The 19,494-nt window shown below is 35.6% G+C and overlaps 3 protein-coding genes across 13 annotated transcripts; all 3 read left to right on the forward strand.

Moving 5' to 3' along the window:
• The first annotated feature begins 343 nt into the window (after positions 1-343).
• Positions 344-7,016, forward strand: LOC132300049 (putative pentatricopeptide repeat-containing protein At3g08820). 11 transcript variants are annotated; one of them, XM_059796983.1, is made up of 5 exons: positions 344-2,693; positions 3,702-3,794; positions 3,902-3,991; positions 4,089-4,362; positions 6,486-7,016. In XM_059796983.1, the coding sequence occupies exon 1, from the start codon at positions 714-716 to the stop codon at positions 2,604-2,606; it is 1,893 nt and encodes a 630-aa protein (XP_059652966.1). In that variant the 5' UTR covers positions 344-713; the 3' UTR covers positions 2,607-2,693; positions 3,702-3,794; positions 3,902-3,991; positions 4,089-4,362; positions 6,486-7,016. The 11 variants fall into 11 exon arrangements, with proteins under 11 accessions (XP_059652966.1, XP_059652965.1, XP_059652961.1 ...); XM_059796982.1 differs by having other exon boundaries at positions 344-2,689; XM_059796978.1 differs by having other exon boundaries at positions 344-3,794.
• Positions 7,017-11,623: 4,607 nt separating this feature from the next.
• Positions 11,624-13,258, forward strand: LOC132301332 (uncharacterized). The gene has a single exon (XM_059798595.1). The coding sequence runs from the start codon at positions 11,624-11,626 to the stop codon at positions 13,256-13,258; it is 1,635 nt and encodes a 544-aa protein (XP_059654578.1).
• A 171-nt stretch (positions 13,259-13,429) lies between these two features.
• On the forward strand, positions 13,430-17,606 carry LOC132301333 (pumilio homolog 12-like). The gene is made up of 4 exons (XM_059798596.1): positions 13,430-13,498; positions 15,364-15,527; positions 17,053-17,311; positions 17,484-17,606. Exons 1-4 carry the CDS (start codon positions 13,430-13,432, stop codon positions 17,604-17,606), a joined length of 615 nt encoding a protein of 204 aa, XP_059654579.1.
• Positions 17,607-19,494: the final 1,888 nt, after the last annotated feature.

Below are 19,494 nucleotides of genomic sequence, written 5' to 3' on the forward strand. Positions count from 1 at the left end.
GGGGTTTCTTGCATTTTACCCTAAATTATATAAACTTCTCACAAATAGAACGCAGAAACAATTATTTATGGGCCTCAAAATTTATAGGCCCATGGATGATGGGCCACCAGAAAAAAAAAAATTTAGGGCACATTATTTCAGCCTCCCCAATCGGCATCTCTATTCTCCCCCCCCCCCCCCCCCCCCCCCCACCCTCTCTCTGCAACTGCAAACTACAAAATCTACAAGAATCAGAAGTTCAAAACCCATATATTTCAGTTTATCTATCTATCTGCAAGGGTCAAAAGTTGAAAACCTATTACCTATATCAAAACCCATATTGGCATATCATTTCAGATTGTTCAAAAAATCAAAACCCATATCTTTCAGTTTCCATCGCCGGCATTTCCAGTTCGGGTTCGCCTCAAGCTTCAGCCGCTGGCCCGCTGTCTCTCAACTCTCAAGCTTGCCCCCCCCTCTCTCTGCAACTGCTAACTTGTATGTATGGGTTTTGTTTTAATTTTTTTTCTAAATCAACTAATCAAGGTCTGTAATTCTTGTTTTGCAAACTAAAGGCCGAGTTCAAAACATATTGATAGTTTCCTTTGAACATTTTTTTTGACATTAACAATTTCATGTTTCAAAATCTGTTTATTGGTTACGAGTTCTGTCTCACTCACAAAGCATTTCAAAATGAATGAATATGGAACAAATTCAATAAGCTTCCTTCAACCATGCTTGCTTTTCTCCAATACTCTCTACCCAAAACTCACTTCTCTTCTCGCTTTGCTCGTCTTCACCGCAAACATTTACACACTCTCTCTTCAAATTCAGCCTCTCATAACTTCACCAATCTATCCAACCTCTTGAAGGGTCGTCTTCCACACTCTCATGTCCTCCAAATCCATGCTCACATCTTCCGATTCTGCGCACACCAAGACAATCTAATTGCCACTCGTCTCATCGGCCACTACCCATCTCAATTCGCTCTTCGAGTATTTCATCAACTACTGAAACCCAATGTATTCCCCTTCAACGCCATTATCAGAGTCTTAGCCGAGGAGGGTCTCTTCTCTCAAGCCTTCTTTATCTTCAAAAGGTTGAAATTGGGGTCGCTTTGGCCTAATGGGTTGACGTTTTCTTTCCTTCTTAAGGCCTGTATTCGAGCCAGTGATGCTCGTTGTGTTAAACAGATTCATACCCATGTTTTGAAAACAGGTTTTGTGGATGATGCTTTTGTTTGCAATGGTCTACTTGCTGTTTACGCGAAAGGTCTTAAGGATTTGGTGTCTGCACGCAACCTGTTTGATGAATTGCCTGATAAAGGTATGGTTTGTTGTTGGACTTCTTTGATGGCTGGGTGTGCTCAATCAGGTCAAGCAGAGGAAGTTTTACAGGTTTTTGTATTGATGGTTAAGGAGGGTTTGAGGCCGGAAGACGATACCATGGTCAGTGCCTTATCTGCATGTTCCAATCTTGAGATTGTAGAAATTGAGAAATGGGTAAGAATCTTATCGGAATTTGTTGGTGATGTTGATTGCAAAAATTTAGGTCTTGATGCAGTTAACACCATTCTAGTTTACATGTATGGTAAATTGGGAAAGATTGACAAGAGTATGGAAAGGTTTGATGAGATTGGTGACTGTGGAAGGAGAAGTGTGCTTCCTTGGAATGTTGTGATAAACATGTATGTTCAAAATGCTTGTCATGTGGAAGCTTTGAGTGTCTTTCGCTTGATGATGGAGAATCATGATTGCAGACCCAACCATGTTACGATGGTTAGCGTGCTTTCGGCATGTGCTCAAATTGGTGATTTAGATTGTGGAATTTGGGTTCATGAATACTTGAAATCTAAGGGGCGCAAAGGTGTTCTGGCGTTAAACACAAATTTAGGCACTGCATTAATTTACATGTATTCAAAATGTGGGAGTTTGGAGAAGGCGAAGGAGGTTTTTGACCAGATGGTCACCAAAGATGTTGTCTCTATTAATGCCATGATCACGGGTCTTGCAATAAATGGTGAAGGAGAGGAGGCAGTGAGGCTTTTCTCCAATGTTCCAGAGTTTGGTTTGCATCCCAATGCAGGAACCTTTCTTGGTGTTCTATGTGCATGCAGCCACTCAGGGTTGCTAGATAAAGGATGTCAGTTATTCCTAGACATGAGCCAACGCTTTTCTGTGCGACCTGAATTAGAACATTATGCTTGCTATATTGATCTGCTTGCGCGAGTGGGCTCCGTTGAAGAAGCACTTGAAGTTGCTTCCTCCATGCCTTTTGAGCCAAATGATTTTGTGTGGGGGGCTTTGCTTATGGGTTGCCTGCTCCACAATAAACTAGAATTGGCCCAGGATATTTCTGAAAAGCTTGTTAAAGTGGATCCTGAAAATTCTGCAGGTTATGTGATGCTCTCCAATGCATTTGCAGTTGAGCATCGATGGGGTGATGTCTCAGGGATGAGGTGGTTTATGCGGAATAAAGGGGTGAGGAAGCAACCAGGGCGCAGTTGGATCAACATCAATGGTATTGTGCATGAATTCCTTGCAGCGTCCCTATCACATCCTCAAGTTGAGAGCATTTATCATACATTGGATGGATTGGTGAAGGAAATGAAGTTAGCATGTCCTTAAGGAGTTCACAAGGTCCATCAGCAGATGCTTATGTTACTTGGATTTTACTTTAGAAGAACTTCAATGCGCTATGGGCACCATTGGTGGGTACGCTTATCTGCTTTTAAAGCTATTCCTTTTTGCCTGTGACCTCTGATTTTGTCTTTGTGGTCTTGTTTATACAGTTGAAATACTCTGAAAATTTTATACTTATTTTAAGATTGAATGTATATTAGTACAGTGAGATATTACTTGTGGCATAGGGCTTCATGTTGCAGTCGCACATGTTCGATTAACATGAATTTTGCAATCTATAGATGAAATTTGATGCATTAAGTGAGAATCAGAATATTTATTGCTTTCCCCCTATGTTTTCTAGTATTATGATTGCATAGTACTGTTGAATCCTGAAAGAGTTCCAATATATTTAAGTATTTATTAGCTAATAAAGTATCTTTTTGCATTCTGATGGTCAATATATGCTATTAGCTGCAATTTTGTTGTGCATCTGTTCACATCACAGCACTCTGCATGATGTTTTTGGATTTTTCTTTATGATAATTGGTGACAGAATCATAAACCTCACAACATGACTGCTTAAACTCATCCATTTGTCCTTGTTGCACATTTCCTCTTGGTGGTCTTTGGCCTGGTTGTGATGTCACTACAATGTATAAAATTATTTTAGTGCTATGTACATAATTATAATAATACTGAGAGAGTCGACGAGTTTAAATTGTTGCTTTGTCACCTTCTTCTTTAAACAATCCTATATACCTTTGATGTGGCATTAAACTATTAGTATTACTGCTCAAGGGAATCTGAAGGTGAGTCACCAAAGATGGCGAAATTAGATATCTAGCGCTAGTGTAGTAATCACTAATCATACATCTTATTTCATGTCTTCCAAAATGTAGGGAGACTTTGGGAATAGTGTTAAAGAATGAAGGTTTCTATTTTTCTTTTAAATAAAAAGAATATTCATCAGACCTTTTGTCAAGGTCACTCAATCAAAAGTTAAATCCATCGTAGTTTAAGAATTTACAAGCCTGATTGGTTTTCCCAGTCTTTAAAATATTCTCCGTCTTTTTTCTTGTTACTGTTGTTATATTGCAGTCCATCTGACTTGGTATGAGGAGCAGCATTCAGTAGATGATTTCTGTAGCCTTTTTGACTGGCTTTCTTGTTGATCTTGTGTTGTCTTATTTGGTAAGAAGGTTCACTCTAAATGTTGTGTTTTTAGTAGTCATCACGACATTACCTTGTTTTTGTGTTGAATTTTTAAATGTGAATTGGATAAAGTTATGACTTTCTAGGACTGCAACCGAAGCATTGCACCACAACTCTTTCTCAAGGATCATGGCAAGGCTAGGGCAGCTTGTCAATTGAACTATTATCTTGTTTTGGTAATTAATTTACCAGAATGTTATGTCTTTTCATCTTCTTCTAATGCCAAACAAGTGTGTTTTCTCTTTGATAATCATGTGAAGAAACTTTTTGCAGTTTCAAGCTTTGCTCAACCATTGCTGATGTTGCTGTTAGTAACAAGCTTCTTAACTTAAGATGTGGACAATCGGTGCTAATTTTCTAGATAAGCATTGCTGCCACTGCTATGTACAGGCAGAATCTTACTATTGTCTACTGAGCCTTTGGATGTTGTGGCAACTTGGAAAGTGAGGTAAACGAGCTCGGTCTTCAAATTGACCTTTCCTCCCAACTCCATAGAATATCTTCCCTCATTCATCAGTGAAACGAGGTCCCGAAACGGAGATCTCAGGTCAGTTTCTAAGCTGAAACTACAGTGAGCTCAAGTCTGCCCCTGTTTTCAATTTCTTGTAATGAGCATTGCTTAAAAAAATTGATTATCTTGTTTAGCTGAATTAATATTTGTTTTGAAGCTATGTCCAAACTATAGTTAACTCACATATGTATTTTTGTATCTTTTTTAGGGTTAATTACATAAAATTTTCCTAAATTATAAAACAATTTGCTTATCAACTCATGTATTAAATTCGTTTTGTGCAATCAACCTTTCTTCTATCATTATTGACTTTTTCTTTTTGATAAGTTTTTTTATTCTCATTGACTTTACCTTCAATAGCGCCACTATCCACCATGTCCCAAAAATTGTTTTTCTTGAATTGCTGCAAACTCAAGTTGCCTTGCCTTTAGATTTTATTTCTTGCAATGTCTACATTCTCCTTTCCATTTAAATTTTCCCCAAGCCGTAATGTTGTTGGTACAATCTAAATTACGATGGCTGACATATTTACTTGTTTCATACCCGTTCTTATATTGTTTGCGGTGACATGGAAATGTGACATTCACATTAAAACAGTTTCTCTTCCGGTATTAAACACTCAAGTTCTTATGTCTTCTCATCTTTCTGTAAATGATACCATCATGCATCTCGCTGTACTTGTTGACTTGTGAAACCAAGAACAAACACATCAACTAAGCTACTATTCTCAATACCAGAACTAGGTATATCTTAGTTACATATATGTATGTTCTTCCAAATTATGCCAATGACAACCTAGTTGAACTAACAACATTAATTTATTTGGTATTTTCTTGTTGATTTGAGCTCCTATATTTTCCCCGAGTTCGATAGTAGAGGAAAGTTTGAAGCCGAGGACCTTTGGACACAGGTAAACAAAATATGAAATTCTTCAAAAGAATAAATAGAGCTTGAGTTAGGAAATTTTGCATTACATGATGTGTTTGTGAATAAGAACTAAAGATATCAAAATTTCTGCATTGAATTTTCCTCAGGTATAGGCACTAAAATGTTGTAAACTAAGTATTCTCTTCGTCTGCTAAAAGGAAAAATAAGGATGTCAGAAGAAAAAAACATGAAGAAAGTTTTCACATCCATAAACAAATACACTTTCCAGAATGACATTGTGAATTTAGTCACAGAGTCACTATATAGGAATTTGATATCTTACAAAAATTCCAACGAGAACAAAAATAAACCAACCCATAAACATGAATCACCTCCATTTTTTCTGTAAATGGTTCTTATTATCGTTACAGTTCTAATTTCTAAATAACAGCACTATGGACATAGAGCTTCTATAACTAGTACAAAAGTTGCAAGTAACAAAATGGCGGTGAACTAACTCACAGAATACATAAACTGAATTTTTTTTCATGATACACACCTGAATCCACATGAATTTTCTAATAAACATGTTCGCCAACTTAAACTCTTCATTTGGTTTGCCATCGGTTCTCGGGTGGGACTGATCCACTGGAAACTCGTAAAGTAATGCCATTTGCAAATTGTACCAGTGAAGAGATAGGCATCAGGTGGCATCAGGTGGCATGACACCGTTATCACCATTGAAATAGATTCTTTGAGGAGAAGTCCATCCTTTCTCAAAAGTGAAAGTTGATTTATCCTTTCGGAGAAGTAGCTCTAAGCCTCTAACTGTACGTTACCTAGAGGACCAGCTTGCATGAGCAAATCATTGTAGAACTTGACTTCCCATAGCACGGCAGTATCATCTGCTCATAGAATTGAAAGTTTAACAAGTTAGTAACATTATACCGAGAGTATAAAGTATAAACTAGAAATTTTTTAATTTTATTTTATTTTTCTTCCTGAATTAAACTAGCAATTAGACACAATAGACACAATAGACTAATGCACTCCATAATGAATTGAAGATCTAACTTACTTATAGCTTGATAAGGAGTTAATGGTTTGTAATTAAAGCTGAAATTCTGAGTCAAATTGTCGAAGTTGGGGGTTTTCAACAACTGAGTGAGTGAGTTCCACTGTGTATAGTTAGTTCATCCTGTAATTGGAAAATTTTCACATCCTTTCTTCTTCTTCTAATGCCAAACAAGTTTGTTTTCTCCTTGATAATCATGTGACGAATCTTTTTGCAGTTCCAAGCTTTGCTCAAAACCATGGCTGATGTTGCTGTTAGTAACAAGCTTCTTAGCTTATTAAAGATTGTGGACAATCGCTGCTAAGTTTCTAGATAAGCATTGTTGCCAGTGCTATGTAGAGGCAGAATCTTACTATACTCCTGTGTCTACTGAGCATTTGGATGTTTTGGCAACTTGGAAAGTGAGGTAAACGAGCTCGGTCTTCAAATTGACCTTCCCCTCCCTACTCTGTAGAATATCTTCCTTCATTCATCAGTGAACGAGCTCTACCCGAAACTGAGATCTCAGGTCAGTGTCTCTAATTCAGCTAAGCTGGAACTACAGTGAACTCAAGTTGTGCCCCTGTTTTCAATTTCTTGTAATGAGCATTGCTTAAAAATTTTGATTTTCTTGTTTAGATAGATTTATATTTGTTCTGAAGCTATGTCCATTGGGGTGTAGTGGTGTATTACCTACTTAGTGAAACACGGCCATGCCTCATTATTGACCCCATGTTGTTTAATAAAAAGTTATTTTTATTTATTTATTTATTTTTGTATTTTGTTGAAGTAATTCAAGCCATATATACTATGCCAAAGCTGTAACTTGTTATAACCTGAACTCACAAAGTGTATGAGCCAAATTTGATAAGCTGGGCCAAGCTGGAGACTGGCCTAAAGTGAAGTAAACCAAGCTTGAATGGTCCATTATTTAGGGCATGGATGGAGCCAGCATGCCCCCTCATTTTTTTAAATTATTTTTTTCTCTTCAAAAAATTTGTATTTTCTTTCGTCAATTAAACCCTAATTTTTTCCCTTCAAATTTCTCCCATTTGTTTTTCTTTCTTTCTTTTTTTTTTTTTTATTATTTATTTTGAGAAATTTATTTTATCATATATTAATATTCCCTCTAACCAAATTCCTGTCCCCGCCCCTGATTTAGGGTAGGAGTGAAATTGCATTTGGGAGATTCCATTGCACTTGTGTCTTGTACATCTGACAAATTATGAAAAAGTTGTGTCATGTGGCATGTCTTGAATTTTTAAAATTTCCGAACTCTTATTATGGGATTCCAAACTTCCAAGAACATGGAAATACAACTAACTGATTATTGCTCTGAAGGTCTGAATTAATAAAATACTTTTGGTTGCTAGGGAAAATAACAAAAAAGAAAAAAAAAAATTATAGCATGAACAATGAATGAATCTAATAATGTGCATTTTTTATTTTTGGTTGTCTCAAAATAATTGTCACAATTCAAATTTTAATGTACTATTTTTTTTTTTAAAAAAATATTTCTAATTCCTTAAAATTATTAAAGTATGTGATCCATTGGAGAAAAGGATATGTGAAAATTTATTCACTATCACTATAATAAAAAAAATATTAAAAACTATGCATAAAAAAGTTGTGTTTTAAAAAATGGACAATTTTTTTTTTTTTTTTTTTTTTGGGAGAAAGAGGGATTATAATATTAGAGCATCTGAATGTTCTAAACACGTCACATGGTGGGTTTCACACTTTACCAATTTGTAAGCCTCAATCCCGAATGCTCTGATATATAATAGTAATATATATACACACACACCAAGTGGCCCTTTATATTTACAAAGGTGGGATATGTGCGAACATGTATTGTGTTGTGCATGTACGTCTCAGATGAACCTGATGCACAAATTTACCTTACCTAATACCTTCGTCTGTACCGTGCTCAAACTATAGAGAGGCACAAATGTCATAGATGTCCATAGATTTCATTTATTAAGGAACTGTTATTATTATATTACTCCGTATAAATAATATTCCAAATTCAAATTCTCTTCATTGAAAAAGTGGTGCAGTTCCGTGCAGTTTCTCATTCAGTTAGTGAATTATTTTACAAAAATAATAAAAATTATGCTCTTAAAAGGAACATTTATTTGAGCAATGTTTGAATCCTGCCCTATCAAGACATGGCCTTATGAAAACTAGACACCTATCCAAAAAAATAAAAAATGGATCATATTGGATCAAATTGGTTAACCGGTTAGAATTCATCAGACAAACCCATTTTCTCTCTCCTTCAGCCCTTCCTCTCTCTTCTTCGCAATGGTTAGCCGCCGCCACAATCGCCTGCAACGATGACCTCTGGACGGAGATCCTCGTCTTTACGCCCGTTAGGTCTCTGAACTGGTTGAGTCTATGTCCAAATACTGGTTCTCTCTCATCTCCGCCTCTCGTTTCTCTCTCCTCCACCCTTTGGCCTCTTTCTCCGGGAAAACCCATTCGAGTCCAAATTCGAGTTTGTTCCGTTCAGCGACAACAATCTCTCGAAAGCCCCATCTAGATCTCTCAATTTTGCTTCAGGTATCAAAATGGTAGTCTTGCAATTAGACAGGAATTAGAGTAAGGGTTTCGTTTTTCTTTTTGGCCTTAGAAGTAAAAAGGGTTAGTGAAGAAGACAGGAAGGATTGAAGGAGAAAGAAAAGAGGTTTGTCTCATGGATTCTATCGGGTAACCAATTTGATCCGATATGATCCAATTTTTTATTTTTTTTTGGACAGGTGTCAAGTTTTCATAGGGTCACATCAAGATGGAGGACAAAAGGCAGATCCAAGCATTGCCCCATCTATTTTGGGAACAGTTGCCTAAATAATATATTAATATATTATATATATATATAACTATATATATACAATATACAATATTGAGTAATATAATTTATATTACTATTTTTTTATTCATTATTCTATTTGGATAATTTATATTGCCTATTATTAAGTACATAATTTACAAATCTATTGATGTTATTTGATATATGATTTACAAATTTTATTGCTATTACTGCTAGCATGTTTCCTGCTATATGATTTACAAATTTATTTTATTTTTCTAATTTTAATTACAAGTTTTTAATTACTAATTTAAGATTTTAATGGACCATAAAGTCTAATTATATTGGACTATTTGAAAAGCCCAATCCGCCTAAACCGATCCGACTCGATCCGTTATTTCACGAATTTGTTTGGTTTGAATTGAAGGTCCCACAGATTGGTTCGGTTTCAAATTTTTCCAATCCGTGAGGAGCGATTTGGATTGAACTTTATCCCAAATCGAACCGATTCGATCCATGATCACCCCTAATCTGTTGGTTGTAAACATTGGTGAGCTGGGTAACCAATTTGATCCGATATGATCCATTTTTTATTTTTTTGGACAAGTGTTAAATTTTCATAGGGCCACATCAGGATGGAGGACAAAACTTGTCCTAGGGCAGGATTCAAGCATTGCTTTATTTATTTTGGGGTTAATATAAGAGCGTTTGTTATTTTGTAAACATTGGTGAGCTGGGCTCACCCACATCATGGGTCCCATACTTCACCAATTTACAAGTCCCAATACCAGGAGAAATTATTATTGGTCGGAACTAATCATCAATTGACACGTAGGTAAAAAGTAATCATCAATTGACATATAAGTAAAAAGTAGAATAAAGATGACGTAAAGTTTACACGCTTGCTTACGTGTCAATGTCACATAATTAACATGGATCTCATTTATTAAGAAACTAGTATTATTATATTACTAACGGCGCGGGCACACAAATTCTAATTCTCTTTGTAGAATACTGAACCTACAAAATTGATGTGATCTTCACCCACTTCACAACATTTTTGTAAAATAAATCACTAATTGAATGGAACCAAAACTAGAGAGAATTTTATTATTTTTTAAGATAAATCACTAAATTGAATGGAACCAAAATTGGAGAGAATTGTATTCTTGGGCACCCTTACTCTAATTGTGTTAGAAGATGTTGATGTGAGCCCACAATATCTACCACGTTGTGATACCTCGAATTTAGTCCAAATGAGTTAGGTTCGGGTTGATTTGTCCAAATTGCATGTCAAATACAAATCTCGAGAAAATTTCATCTCTATATTAAATTTCACTTAAAAACTCCCCCAAAATCATGTCAAGGCCATTATATTAATTGAAAGATTGGTCTAAAATATAGGAGTATTTGCAAATGCCCTAAATATCTTCTCATCACCAAAATCCATGCTCTATGCGCATACACCGCAAGTGAAAATGAAATTATTATAGAAAATAAGTTCAGATTTAGTGATTTAACACAAGTTTGTTTCTTGCTATTATCATCATCATTTAATTGCAATCATTACATATCCAACTTAATTTCTAATTGAAAAAATCGAGAAGTTTAGAATATTATATATATATATATAAATAAAAGTATATATGTTGCGCCTTCCTTATATATAAGGTCGGACCTAAATAAAAGTATGTGTTAATACTTACCTGATCAAAATATTAAAAATTTCAAATTTCCTTTTTGGTATAAAATCACATCAAATCTTTTTTTTAGTTAATTTTAATCCTCATCATGCTGTCCGTACACATTGATTGGTACCATGTGATAATATTTTACCGGGATTCAACTATGTATTAATTAAAAAATTTAAAAATTGAATCGATAATTCAGACCTAAAAGATAAATATTAGATATGTTTCACAGTAGGATTCATGATTCCCACTTATCTAACTAACTGCATATTATTAACCCATCACTAATTGTTTTAGGCCTGAATAATAATTCACCATGAACAAAACATTATTTTTACGATTAACATACAGATGATATGTAATTGAGCACATCAAGAGACAATTAAACATACAAACACCAATAACAAACAGTCGCACACGCTTAAACCACTCAAACACCTCTTAAACCACACGATATATATACACTGTATATGTGAATAATAATAATAATAATAATAATAATAATAATAATACAAAGCATGCATGCATGCATGAAGAAGAAGATAGACGATGAAAACGCTTGTACTCTCTATAGTACGGAAACCCTAAGCAAGCATCCCTCTTTTCACGCAAACAATCCTCTCTTTCTCTCTCTAGATCTCCTAATTTCTCTCTCTAAAATCTGTTGATGCCATATATATGTATATATATATATACCCTTTTGCTCCCGAAAGACCAACTGACCCCTCTTTCTCTCTCTAGTCCTCTCTCTCTCTCCACCATTATAATGCCAAGAAAATCTATTTAAAACCCCACTTTAAACCCCTACCCCAATCTCTTCAACTCACAAATCCGTTTCCCCTCTCTCTCTCCAAATCTTCAGTTACGATACCAATGGAGAAGCAGAAACTAGGCGACAATCTTGAACGCCGCGACCCCAAAAACCCTAGTAGTTCTTCTACTCACCCATCCTCGTCGGAAAACCACACCGCAATCCAAGAAAACCACCACCCTTTGCCGGAAAACCATCGCAGCATACCCAGCTCGCTCCGTCAAGACTTTTTCTGGCACGGTCAGTCGGGAAACCACCGCCTGCCGACACAACCCTCGCCGGAAAACCACCGTCAGGCGCCGGGAAACCATCTCAGCATACCAAGATCCCGCCGTGACAGCTTCCCCTCTGCGCTCGCTCAGCCGTCGAACCACCCTTCGCCGGAAAACCACCCCAATATTCCCAGATCCCGCCGTGAAATCTATCCCTCAATGCTCCCTATGCCGGAATCCAATATTCCCAATCTTGATCACTATAGGAGTATGAATCACATCACCGTCTCCCCAAACCCTAATGTTGTTCCTGTAAACCCTAGTTTTCGTGATTTTGTCCGGGACCCATCTTTTCTTGGTGACGAATTCTCTTGTATGACCCTCTCGGACGACCAGTCATCTCTCCGATCTCCGGCTGTGAACTCATCTTCTCTCCTCTGGAACCACTCGATCGGCAGAGAGCTTTTCACTAATCTGTATCCACAGTCACAGCACAACATTACTGAAATGGATTTGCAGAGGCTAAGAGTTCAATATGCTGTGAGTGGTATGAATCCTCAATCCTACAATCATCTTCCATTGCCAAGAGATGAGGCGGCTCGTTTCGATCTGATCAATCACAGCACAAACAATGGAGGCAATGGTGGTTTTGGTGATTATGGAGGACTACCAAACAATGGAGTCAGTTACAGAATATTACCAAACAATGGAGGCAATGGTTTTAGTACTTACGAATGGCAAAATCATGGAGGCAATGGTTTTGCTCAGGGAATATTACCAAACAATGGAGGCAATGGTTTAAGTTATGAATGGCAAAATCATGGAGGCAATGGTTTTGCTCAGGGAATATTACCAAACAATGGAGGAAATACTAGTTTTGCATTACCAAACAATGGAGGAAATGGTTATGACTATGAAGCACAAAATTACGGAGGGAACGGTTTATCAAATGATGGTTTTGCTCATGGATTGCCGAACAATGAAGGCGATGCTTTGAGACATGGGGTTTCAAGAAATGTAAATAATAGGAATAATAATTCCTTGGTGCTTGATTCGGGATTTCAGCAGAGGAGGAGGTCCATGAATGGCTTTGAGACCGAGAATTCGCAAGCTGTGTATGATAATAGCCCTCTTTATAGGTCAAGGCAGTGTCAGCTGAGTCAATGGGGGTCGGTGGTGTCGCTGGAGGAGCTGAAAGGTAGGGTTTTGGAGATGGCAAAGAACCAGCAGGGCTGCCGCTGGCTGCAGAAGAAGTTTGAGGAGGGGAATCCTGACGACATCCAGATGATTTTCTTGGAGGTGAAAGATTATGTCACAGACCTCATGAAGGACAATTTTGGGAATTACTTCATGCAGAAGTTTTTTGAGGTTTGCAATGAACAACAGATTACTCAGATACTTGTCTCCGTGATTCGCAACGAGTGTCAGTTTAGGACTATATGTCTTGATACACATGGGTATGGTGGTGATTCAATTCTTTGTTAATCATTCACAATACTAATTTAACTATGATCATGTAGATTTTAGTGTAACAATATATTTATATATATATATATATATAGAACTCGAGCTGTGCAGAAATTGCTTGGGCATCTGAGGACTCAAGAGCAGGTATCTCTAGTGATAACAGTTCTCAGGCGCATCACAGTTACACTGATGAAGAGTATGAGTGGTAACCATGTGGTTCACCGTTGCTTGGAGTTATTCCCTGATGAACATACCAAGGTATATATATATATATGTTTCAAACTTAATTGCCTTTGGACATTATGCATTTTTGGCTTTATATATATTTCTGTGTCCTTTATTCTGCTGCAATTTTGACGAAAAATACTTATTTCATGACTGGTTTTCATTGCATATTTTCCAACTAGTCAATAGTTGGAGCTAACAAATTTTGAATATAAATTTTCTTACACTTGACAGCTCGAGCATTTTACTACTTCACTGCGAACTAAATACAAATAGATAGAAAATTTCAAGTATAATGAAAATATTTAATCACATATATATTGTGTAAGAAATTTTATGATCATTGTTACATCAAGTATTAGTTATATATATATATATATATATATATATGCACACACATATACACAAAGTTAGAGCTCAAATATGATCATTCACGTTGTGCTTATTTATAGAACAAACATAATTCACGGGATGTTATCACTGTAACATCCACAAAATTTGATCTTCTGTGAATTGCTTCTCTTCACTTTTCGACCCTAATGTGCATGGAAAAAAGTTGCTGTTATGGCATTATTCAGTGAAAAGAAAGCTATTGCCGAACAACAGTGAGGGTTCGAGTCGATTTGGCAATGCATTAGCTGAGAGAGAGGAACCTCTGAAGTATCTTCGATTGAGTTCCATCCAGATGTAATATACTAGAGCTTGCGAACAATGTTTCTGGGATCATTCCTATCCCTCCAGATTTGGCTTGTCCAATTAATGAACTCACTGCATGAAGAAGGCCGAGAATAGAACACAACGTGTTTGAAGAAAGTTCCACAAGAGCGATATAAATGAACATCTGAAGAAAAGGTGATCATGGGACTCAGGGTGTGAAGAGCAGAGGTTAGCTACACAGGTTTGTTGTATGCCAATGGCTACTTATTTGCGATCGTAGGTGGGCAACTTGTGCAAAATAGCAACCCATAAGATAAAATTATGCTTGGGAATGTCATGAGAAAACCAGGATAGATGAGTCCAAGGGAGTAGTGAAGGTTGGTGATAAGGTAACCAAGAGATCTTGTCATGGTGGTCTGGTCGGGGTAATGGTAGGTTAATAGGGTTGAGTAGTTGTGGGATTAGGATGGTAATATATCTAGGTATATAAATTGTATATGTGCAATCATCAATTACCAGTGTTGTTAAAGGCGCGTCTAGGTTTGAGCTGCCTGCTATTTACTAGGTGCGCGTCTCGTCCCTATTTGCCAGGTGCGCCTCGCTGATTTTTTTCTAAGAACTATGATTATTTTATATCTTAAACCAAAAAAGACACTTTGACAACTTAATAAAAAAATAAGAAAGCTCAAACGTCAAAAAGTAAACAAATAAGTTAGTTCTTTCTTCTTCTCTCTCTTCGCCTCTACTCCTCTCTTTTTATTTTTGTTGGCATCTCTCTTTTCGTCTAATTCTCTTCTTTTTTTTGGGTCTTCTATTTTTGCTTTTATTATTATTATTTTTTCTCTCTCTCTCTCTCTCTCTTTTGCCATTAAAATAAATAAATTATGCTTTGCCTTTCAAAAAAACAAATTTGTGCTATGTTTTATGATAGTTAGATGCTTGTTTAGTTGATGGTTTTACTTTTTTATATTTGATATTAATTTTTAGAATATTGATATGACTTATGAGATATGAATATTTTAATGGCAGTTTAACACTGCCAAGCACATATAATATTTAAACTCAATGCAAAGTAGTTGTTGAGAAAGAATTTATATAGAATAGGAAAAACTTTATACTTGACTAGTTTTCTCTGTTGGAACTTTTTTTAGCATCAATAAAATAGTAACACATTGCTTAATACCATGTTTACATGAGCACATTACTTAACATCATGTCAATATCTCTGTTTTTTTTTGCAGCATATTTTGGATGTAATTGCTGATAACTGTATGGATATTGCGACGGACAGAAGTGGTTGTTGTGTACTGCAAAATTGTCTGGATCTTGCTCAGGGAGAACCTAAGGAGCGCCTTGTGGCTGATATCACTGCAAATGCATTGGTCCTATCGGAAGATCCTTTTGGGTAAATCTCTTCATATATCCCTTCATTTATCCATCTGAAACCAAAGAAAAATGATTTATATTAGTCTCGATGGGAAACAAAAACCAACTGATATGACAATCAATGAGATAAGCACTTTAAGAGGAGAGAGTCTATATTATCTATCTCTGAGACAGAGACTTTGTTGGACACTAAAAACCATTGTTGTTAAAGGCGTGCTTAGGTTCGAGGCGCAAGTCTAGCGTTTGTTGTCATCCTAGACTCATTGATGTTTACTAAGGGGCTTTGATTGCGCCTCGTCCTATTTGTTAAGTTACGCCTAGGTGCGCCTCATTGTTTTTTTTTTTTTTCAAATAATTATTATATTTCTTAAGCCAAAAGGATACTTTTGGAAACTTAATAAACTAATAAGAAAGCCTAAGTTTATGAAAGAAGGAACTTTTGTTCAAAAGAATAAACAAATAAGAAAGAGTGAGACAAAACCCTAGTTGCAGAGACAAACGATGAAGCCATGTCAGTTCTTTCTTCTCTCTCTTCTCCTCTACTTCTCTCTCATTTCATCTTTGCTTGTTTATCTCTCTTCGTTTAGTTTTCTCTCTCTCTCTGTCTTTTTCTTTTTTTGGTGCTCTGTTTTTCCTACCTTTTTCATCGCACTTTCTCTCTCTCATCTACTTCTCTCACTTCATCTACTTCTTTTGTCTCTCCATCATTTTTTTTTTGGACTCTGTTCTTTTTTTTTTGGTTAATAGATTTATTTCTTTTTGTGTTTTGTTTTTCCATTCAAAAAAACAAATTCTATTTTGCCTTTCAAGAAAACAAATTTGTTCTTTGTTTTATGATTCATGCTTATATGGTTGATGGATTTACTTTTTTATATTTGATATTATACGACTTATGAGATATGAATGCTTTTATGGTAATTTAAAAATTCAATTGTGCGCCTCACTTTACTCAGGGGTGCGCCTCGGCGTGTGCTTAGGCTCCAAAGGACCTTTTGGGTATTGTAGCATCATCCCATATCTTGCAATAAGATAAGATAGATAAACTATTTCTACCATATTTTGAACAATATTTGATTGTTCTTGCATCAGTTATGGATCGTTCCTTTTCCTAATGTAATCAAAGTAAAAGGGTTGGCCTTCTTCTAATTTGCAGTTCTTCTAATTTGTGTGTGTGTGTGTTTTCCGTCTGATTTGAGGGACAAGTGACCCTTCCCAGGGTCATTCTTATATTAAATAGCCATACAAGAAGAGATATGTTTCTATTAAATAGCCACAGGAGAAAGCTATATATGTGTGTGTGTGTGTGATTCTACTACTAAATATCAATAGGAGAAAATGTTACGTTTTCTAATCATTCCTTTTATAACTTTTTTTTTTTTTTTTTTTCTTTTCTTAGTTGGTACTCACACACACATACCTTCACTGAAGTTTAAACCTTGGAAAGTAGAGGCCTGATACCGCTAGGCCAATTGGCCAATTGGTCATTCCTTTTTATAACTTGAACAACTATCCCTCTCTTTGATTAATTGTTTTTCCCTTTTCAGTAACTATGTTGTACAGTACTTACTGGGAAGGGAAGATCCACTTGTTAAAGGAGAGGTTTTGGCACAGCTTCAAGGGAATTTTGCCACTCTCTCCATGAACAAGTTTAGCAGCAATGTGGTAGAGAAGTGTTTGAGAGAGACTGGCGAAGAGAATGCGGTACGAATTATTAATGAGATTATCGAGAGCAAACAATTTTTGTCAGTTCTTCAGGATCCTTACGGGAACTATGTGGCTCAATGCGCGCTGGAAATATCTAAGGTTCGACCATTTACACATTCTCTGCATTATTTTACAAGATATTTCTTTCTTTACAACACCCATCATCACCCTGAAAGAAATTTAAGATGTTGCAGAAACTCACACATCTTTTGGACCACCTCTATAAAAACTCCAATGACATGATTTTCCTTGTTTTCACACTGTTTTGCAGGGACCGTTGCGCCACAGAATGGTGAGTGAGATTCAGAGTCAGTACAGCCAGCTGCACAGCCATCCTCACGGAAAAAGGGTGTTGGCGAAACTAAAAGGAAACAGGCATCGTTTGTCCATGTAAAATCTATCTACACTTGAAATGTCTCTCATAACAAGGTGTTGGTCGGTCTTGTGTGTGTGTGTGTGTGTGTTGGTCCTCTGTGTATTTCCCTTTCTTAGGTTTCGTGTTGTTGTTGATCAACTGTGAGCTGTTTGTAGCAGCAGCTGTTATATATTAGAAGTTGTGGATTAGATGTAACAAAATAAGGGTATTCCTCGAATTGTATATTTTGGGGTCTTCCCACGTAGTTTGTTATACATACATTATAGCTATGGTTATTGTGGTGTTTATAACACAATAACTATATTGTAGGCAATTGTTGGCAAGCACTTTTTGCCCCTTAATGTGATGCTGCTGCATATTTATATCAGTTTTATTTTATATTTGCTGCATTTTATTTATTTATTTATTTTATCACACCTTGAGTGTCATCGATCCTATAAGAAAAACATTTCATGATATTGTGAATTTACTAAATTTAGGAATGGTAATTTGTTTTGTCATGTGAGTTGAGTTTGAGGGAGTTTAAACAAGGCAGTGGGGAAGGAAAAATGACCCCCACAAGTTTGGGGTAGAAACCCTAACAATTCGGTTTATGTATTAGAGGGACACTGTACCCTTTATTTATTTATTTTTTATCCTTTTTTTTTTGGCTTAAATATTTATTTATTTTTACATTATTACTAAAATATGCTAACTATATAATATATATACACCCCTCTCTCATCCCATCTCTATCAAACAATGAAATTTGTTTCTTCCTCCACCCATCTTCTTTCTTTCTATCAAAAAGAGCGATAATAGGAAGGATGAGTCATCCTTCTTCCTCCACAAATTTTCATCCGCCTTATAGAATTTTAAATTACTAAACCACCCTTCATAAATATTTAATAAATCTCATAAATAAAGTAAGGGATGGATTAAATGGTAAAAACAATTTAAAAATTTATCATTTATTTTATCCTACAAATCAAAAACAAAAAGAGAGAACATTCAATTTTTTTCTCCTTACCAGAGCATTAAAGAACAAGAGAAGTCATTAATTTGGACAATCGGTAAGACACAATAACAACCCAAGTATCATAGATTAAAGGCCAATGTGGTCCAATCAAAAGGACACAAATAATCCCTAATTACAAAATTAGGTAAAGTGATAAATAAGGATAATAACTTTTTTTGGAATAAATTGAGTCACCTTAATTTCCTTATTTATCACTTTTTATTTTTATTTTTTATTTTTATTTTTATTTTGTTGACCCAGCATCTAGCTATGACTCAAACATTAAATAAGAAGGCTATGTTTGTTAAGATGTAAAATATTTTAAAATTTAAAATTTAAAATATATATATTTTTATTTTTTTTGGTGTTTGGTTGTTATAAAATATTTTTGAAGAAAAAAACAAATATTAAAACCTAACAAAAATAATTTATTCATCAATTTTCAGTAAGTTATTTGACCTACCAAACCTGATGGACTCTACCTTATCCTCGATCTATGCCTTTGACAAAATTATTTTACCTTAAAAAAGAAAATATTTCACCTTAAAAAAAAATATTTTCTGAGGAAAATACTTTACCTGGAAACAAAATTGACTAGTAATAATATTCGCGATTTGTTATCATAATCTTGCTATAAATAATGTTCAGATACATAACTAAACATTAAGAATGTATCTCCACCAGAAAGGACTTGAGCCTTAGAAGGACTAAATGACCAATAGTTTTTATCTTCTTACGCTTCTATAATTCTCTATCACTGTAGCATCAACCAAAACTCTACCTTAACCTCGATCTATGCTTCCCTAATGTTCCAATGCTGTTTGGGATTATTCTGTTTTATCATACAAAGTTTATTTTTCCGTTGATATATAATGTATATTAGTAACATTTACCAATGGGGACTATGAG

This window comes from Cornus florida, unplaced genomic scaffold (assembly GCF_030987335.1).
Source record: "Cornus florida cultivar Cherokee Brave unplaced genomic scaffold, ASM3098733v1 CherokeeBrave_3.0.0_Hap2_Chr03, whole genome shotgun sequence".
In the NCBI taxonomy this organism is placed as follows: Eukaryota; Viridiplantae; Streptophyta; class Magnoliopsida; order Cornales; family Cornaceae; genus Cornus; species Cornus florida.